The sequence below is a fragment of the Anguilla rostrata genome, chromosome 14 (genome assembly GCF_018555375.3).
Source record: "Anguilla rostrata isolate EN2019 chromosome 14, ASM1855537v3, whole genome shotgun sequence".
Classification (NCBI taxonomy): domain Eukaryota; kingdom Metazoa; phylum Chordata; class Actinopteri; order Anguilliformes; family Anguillidae; genus Anguilla; species Anguilla rostrata.
The window spans coordinates 8,705,227-8,712,196 of record NC_057946.1 but is presented as its reverse complement, the minus strand read 5'-3'; the positions used below and the strand labels follow the sequence as shown (position 1 = coordinate 8,712,196).

The following is a 6,970-nucleotide window of genomic DNA, read 5'->3' as shown; positions in this document are numbered from 1 at the left end:
ATTAGCCTCTGTTTATTTTATGAAGCATAAACATTGCCCAATATTGTTGGTCAAAAATATAATCAGATATGTATTGTTATATTCTGTGTTATTCAATTCTTTATCAAATGCATCTAAACTCCGAATGTGTTTTAAGACCACAAAACAAAGTCAATCATAAGATAGTATATGATGACAAAATATTTTACTGCGCAAACAATAAAGGGGCTTGTTTGTATAATATCTCAGAAGGCTAGCAGCATAGCTCTGAACTGTCCGGAAACAACAATAAAAGCAGTGAGCAGTATGTGCAGCCTCTTGCCTGCGTGTAAAAAGGCCTACGCCATTACCCAGAACTCACTGCACCTTCTGTAAGATGTATCGCGTGCTCTCCGCAGAGCGTGGCGCTTTTTAAAATCTTTCACTCTAACATGCAGGAGTGATTGTTTAACTATTACAGCACGCATTCATAGTAATGAGTTTTATATATAACGCTGGCGTCAGACGATAGAGTGTGAAATGTCAGTTGACAGGATGGATTGCTGCTCGTGTTCCAATAGCTATGCGTGCACACTCGTCTTTCTCCTGTGCTTCATCCCTCTCTTTCTTTCAACTCCTAAAGGCTTGATGTGACCCCCGAACTGATTTCATGAGACTAAAATGTGACTTAATTTCACACCAGCCCTAACTCAGTTTAATTTGATTTCACACCAGTCTGGATTCAAAAGCATTTGCATTAACCATTCCACACTACTCTTAGTACGTTTCCTTACTTATGCAACTTGTCCATAATAATAATACTAATAGTATGCATTATGATGATGATTATGATTACTATGATGATGATGATTATATATTTGTACAAGAGCGCAGCACCATCATAGTTTCAATGTATTGAATATCCACAGGAATGGATGGATGTGAGAATCCTTGACAGGACACAATGTCACTCAATCAGTAACTTTAAATGTCTGAGTCCGTACGTTAAATATTCACAGTCTTTTCAGGGACCTTTGTACTGTTCAGTATGACAGAGTTGGGTGAGTCACACAGCTCATACCCTGTGGAGAGACTCTGCGGAGACAGTACAGGTTTCTGCAGAGCTGTGTTGATGATGGATCAGCATAGCAGACCTGCCTGCAGCACCAATAACAGCAATGAAGATTTTTCAGTAAACATTTTTTCTGTCACCCCTCTGCCTCCCACCAGATCGAACGCTGAGGTGTCTGAAGGAGACAAAGCTGGAGCGACCTTATTGTTTTCTGGAGTTTTTCTGGGGCTGGTTGGAATAGCTTGCACGGTTATGGGCTGGATGAACTACAACATTAGCACGAGTAGCAAGAGTTTTGAATGGACGCAGTTGCTCGGCCCCATCCTTCTCTCAGTTGGAGTAATGTTTGTCCTAATCGGCGTTTGCAAATTCGGGATGTTAACCTGCATGATTTGTAAGCATTGTGTTGGCAGATCATCAGAAGAGGAACCAGCACAGCCTGGTCATGGGCAGTCCTTTGTTTTCACCGGTATAAATCAACCTATTACAATCCATGGGACCAGAGTGGTGCAATATAATTCTCCACCATGTGCCCCTGGGACCCATGACGGGGGTACTGCATGCAATATTCAGTCCAGGGGAATACTACCTGCAGTCTCAACAACAACATGTCCACCTCAGTACTGTTCCATATATCCTTTTGGCAAACCATTAACAAGTGATGACCACTGCCCTCCAAGCCTCAGGCTGGACAACAGTAATGTCGGGTATGTTTGTGAAGTCAGTCAATCCACCAGCCAATCAATCAATCAATAAAACATAAAGTGCTAAATCAATAAGTGAATATCTATATGGGCCCTGGCCAAAGCCATTTTTAAACACTGTTCTCTCTTGGCATGTGCGAGTTGCAAAAAAAGACCATTGTCCTTTGTGCCAGATCGAATTCTAACCGTACCAGTTTGAGTTCTGAGTCTTGCACGGTAATGTCTAATCGGCGACAGAGTTATGCAGGTGGGGACAAAAGGTTACAGTATGCCCTGTCTCACTGTGCAACAGACTCCTCTGTCCAATCAGGGATCTGTGCTCTGCCTGTGCTAACAGTGTCATTGGCAACATCCTCCAGTGCACAAGAGTGAAAGCAAATGTTTGCAGCAGACATTATATACATTCTATAATATATTATCTTGAAAAGCTATAATTACTCCATGGAATTTTTTGATGTGTAAACATGCTGAATCATGGCCTGCTGACACACAATTTACATCACAGATTTAGCATATTTCAGAGAAGACAGTTGGAGTGGTCTTAATTTTGAACAAATCCTTTAATGAAGAATTAATGACGTTAGCTGAATTGTTTACTGAAAGTTATTTAGAACCTCTGAGGTCTGATTAATTCACACATAGAAAACATGGATTTTCCCTGTCTATGAATAGTGGGAATTCAGCATAAATAAAGACAATCTACGCGCAAAACGGAAAGCCATTTACGTGTTCCACTTACAGGAAACAGCCTTTCTGTGTTCATATCTAATTATGCTGCGATTTATTTATCACCCCGTTGAAACCTCTAAACAGATTTATACCGATTAAATACTGACTGTCTCATAATGCCGCATTAAATCCTTCACAGGAACCATGAAAATGAAAAGAGACCAGATGGGAATGCGACTGCTGAGGAGGCCCCGGCCAGTTCCGCTCCCCCGGCATATGATGACATATTTCCCGTTCCTCTATCGGGCGATTCTATATGATGCTGCCCGTTTAGCTTTCTATTTAGCTATTAAATTGTTTAAATACATTACTTACGTGCTATGTGTACATGTAGATATTTAGCATGCCCTCTTATCCAGAGCAATTTACTAAGTTTAAATTATTTTAATCAAGTTATATGATTGTATATTTGCTGAAGAAAGTCGGGTGTGTTATCATGTTCAATGGTGCAACCTTGAAGTTAGAAGTGCAGTTCCTTAAATATTATATTACACTGCTGCCCTTACATTAGACTGGAAGCCAACGTGCTGTCAAATTCCCGCCACTAATTGAGAATCTCTATCTCTATTTGAGATACCACCTGTTTTGATTTGAATGAGAAGGTTAAAAAGCATACACATACTGTTGCTTTTGTCATCGAAGTTCTTGAATGTCAAATTAAATGTTCTTTAAATAACAATTGCAGGGCAACCAATTTAAAAATAAGTGCAACTGCTATACTTTTATTTAGTAAAGTACATAAAAGGAGGGACGTTATATAAGTAACTTTGACAACCGCAATTTAAGTTAAGGATAGCCTATGTAACGTCTAATTCTGTATTGTAATTTGGACGCAATTAACCTATACGTCCAGCATTGAGCTGTCCATGGTCCTGTAGAGGTGTCTCTTGCTTGTGACCACTGAAAACATTCCATGGGTTTCTCTCTCCTGTTAATAAATAAATAAATAAATAAATAAATAAATAAATAAATAAAGGCTTTTCTCACACAAGAACATTGGCTCGAAGTAACACAGAAACTGAAAGAGTCATTTTACACAAATGACATAAACTGTTAATAACCTACGCTTATCGAAATATATCAATATAATTATTCTTTCCTTGCTACTTGCATATATTTTTCAGCAGTAACAAAGGTCATGGACACTTTCAACTACCAAAGCAATAAGCCTCGCAGTCCCCTCAGATTTCCATATCGTCGGGATCTATATTTACGAACACTAAACTGACTCGCCTTCTATCAATGAAATAATAGGCTAATAATAATACAACTGAATTAACTGTTCACCTCATTGTGCAACGTTTAATGCCTTTCCACTAGCTAAACAGGTAATTATAGCCGACAGTTTAACAAGCGGTCTTTCGTAAGTGGGACAATCATTAAAACATATCAGTATTTTTCGAATCAATATTATTTGGTGACACTAAAATTGCGATGGCCAATAGGCCTACTTCGCGCATCATGGTACCTACCTTCTTCATTAATTTTCCATTTAAATAATAGCCTACTGCATCAGACGATTAGCCTATCTGCGCTGATCGGCAATTGGCAAAAGGATGCAAAAAATAATAATAATAATAATAATAATACATAATAAAATAAATATATATTTTTAAAAGTTTTGGGGAGAAAAATCATGACTTTAGCAAAGCAGAGTCCAACTTTACTTCCTTTTCTGTAAAACTGATTCAGCTGCGTGTGATGACCAGAAACAGTTACTGCACTGAAAATTGGTGGGGTCGGCAACAGATTATTTCCCTCGCCCTTACTTAATTAGCCTATCAATAAGTAATTAATTCACAACATATTATGTACCATCATATATAGCCAGATTTTTTCAGTTAGGTCATTTAGCAAGAAATAAAATTATTTTTATTTGCACTGCAAAATTGTGGACATTATATTAACATTATTATTTGTGGATAGGCTACATGCTGAGCTCCTCTTTATCCGCACTCGCACTTGGAGAATATTCATGGTAAAGATCTGCGAGTTTAGAAAATATTGAACCACAGGTTTTGTTATTGCTGGTTATGCAATAAGCTATAGGGGTAGTTTCAAGGATTAAAAACAGGTTTACTCATGCTGTCATGACCAGGTGCATAGGCCTATATTTACATATATTTTTGGAATAACCTCGCCAACGGAGTTCCTTGTCGGGGCCTTTTGTCCATAGTCAATAACAAACCCGTTAATAAAGCAACTTTATTAACTTTATTAAAGCAACTTTATTAATACCCAGGATTCAATTGACGGCGTTCTGTGTCGAAACCTATTTCTGAAATGTAGAGACAATTAAAGATTACTGATCTTGTGCACTGCATTTTCTATGCACGGCAAAAACATTAAACGGAACTTTTTCATGAACAGTTCTCGGTCTGAATTTAGTCTATATCCTGAAAACATTTAACGCTGAATGTAAGTGTGAGGAAAACCGCTTGGGGGCAGAAATACGGTATGAAACTTCTAGCAATATTTGCTTGATTTTTTATTTATTTAACTAAGCTACTACTACTACTACTACTACTATTACTACTACTACGACTACTACTGTTGGTATTGCAGAATTAGACAAGGTTTGATTCCTAGTGGTAATGATAATACAACTTTAGGTGACTTACTATCCATATGATCAGATTGTTGCCAAGAAAGCCAGTTTACAGTATTTCAATGATTATTGACATTTATATAAGAATATACGCAAAGAATTTATATAATCGCCGCCGCTGAGCACTTTTCACTATAATAAATACATACACGTCTCGACTTTGGAGACTACATTCCCCTTGTCTATTTGTTGGTCTGTGCAGCCAGCCGCCATTATATTCCCGTAAATCATTAAAATGATTGTACTGGTTTATGATACACTACATAGCCTACCTACAAACAGCACTCCATGTCTTATATAATAAACGTGGCAAAATGGTCAAATGCAAACATTATGGTTTAAGACTAGACTGATTTAAACATGATATTTCAAATTCAATATTACCATGACAGCTTGTTCATCAGAACTTTAAAAATGAAGCCTGCCAATGAAAAGCAAATGATTTTTTAAAATGAACATCCCATATTTTCATTGCAAACAGTTTTGCAAATTATATAACTGCATAAGACGAGAAGTGTAATTAAAAATAATTCTATAAATCACGTTTTGAATAACAAAACTTTACATTTTGACTATTTCATACAACAAAGCCCACGAATTATTTATTATTATACAAACCATATAACCTAAATAAACCATGTGTGGTTCTGTTAAAACAAAGCACAAGAGAAACCTTCTGAAAACAGTTTAAAAACTTGATAAAAAGTCCCATCAAAGTTAGCTGGCAACATGCAGGCCCGTGCCTACGGGCCAAGAAACATGCTAACAGTAATAATACTGTAATAGTTCAAAATCTCTGCTCTCGTTCTGTAGATTAACCCATCAAAGATCAGGCATACAGTGAGAATGAATTTTAAACGCACCGTTTGCAAAGATTAATATTTGACTGTGTAGCTCCTCTTTTCAACCAGGTGTTCAAAAAGAGCAAGTACATGGACGTATCTGGCAATAACCCGTTAGTAGGTGAACAGCCATTTCCATCATGAAAGTCTCTGGTCTAATTGTAAAAGGTTCCCAAGCTAAATATCTCAACGAACGTGTTTAGGTTAGTTCTTCAGACACTAAGTTTTGTCTACTTAATGGGTTACTTTAGAGGCAGTCTATTCTCTTGGTTAAGTTAATTGTATTTTACATCATTACATTACATTACATTTATTTAGCAGACGTTTTTATCCAAAGCGACGTACAAAACTGCATATCAAGGTCATTGGAACAACTACACAACACAAGTTCGACAAGGTACAATACTCATATACAGTTATTTGTTCGGAAGACTTTATTGCCTAGTTTACGCAATTGTGACCATTCTGTTATCTATGTGACACTTTAACAACACTTTAATTGGCTGTTTGTGTCTTTGAAGAACTGCATCAAATCAAGCCCCACACCATTCCAAATCAAACAAGAATAACCAAACTCTACAGGAAACGGATGTATAAGCCAGTGGACCTGAAACCAAAGTTGATGGTGGTCTATGGACTATAGATAGAAAATTAGGACATTCATTCCAAATTTCATTTTGTAGGCCTACGTGGTTTTTTTTCTTTTTTTCCAGGACAGGTCTCAGTTTAAGCGTGATTATGAGTAAGGTTCTTGGTGAACGAGTGAATAAGTTACGTGCGTTGTCATAAAGATGCTGTTTTTAAACATGGGCATAACAACACAAATGACGAATATACGGTCTTCATGTAACAACTCTCTATATAACTTTGTATGTCAAAGCTGCATTGTCAGGCTATTTATTTTGGCCAACACATACGTAATTGCGAGTGTGTGTGTGTGTGTGTGTGCGTGCGTGCGTGCGTGTGTGTGTGGGGGGGCTTATACTTACAGTAAGTCAGGACTGGAAGGGATTATATATAAAATATCTACGATTTAAAATAAAAAGGTCTCTAAAAT

General features: G+C 37.3%; 1 protein-coding gene across 1 annotated transcript; it reads left to right on the top strand.

The window, feature by feature from the left end:
• Positions 1-1,018: 1,018 nt before the first annotated feature.
• Positions 1,019-5,236, top strand: tmem174 (transmembrane protein 174). Its single transcript, XM_064308819.1, has 2 exons — positions 1,019-1,737; positions 2,603-5,236. Exons 1-2 carry the CDS (start codon positions 1,091-1,093, stop codon positions 2,721-2,723), a joined length of 768 nt encoding a protein of 255 aa, XP_064164889.1. The 5' UTR covers positions 1,019-1,090; the 3' UTR covers positions 2,724-5,236.
• Positions 5,237-6,970: the final 1,734 nt, after the last annotated feature.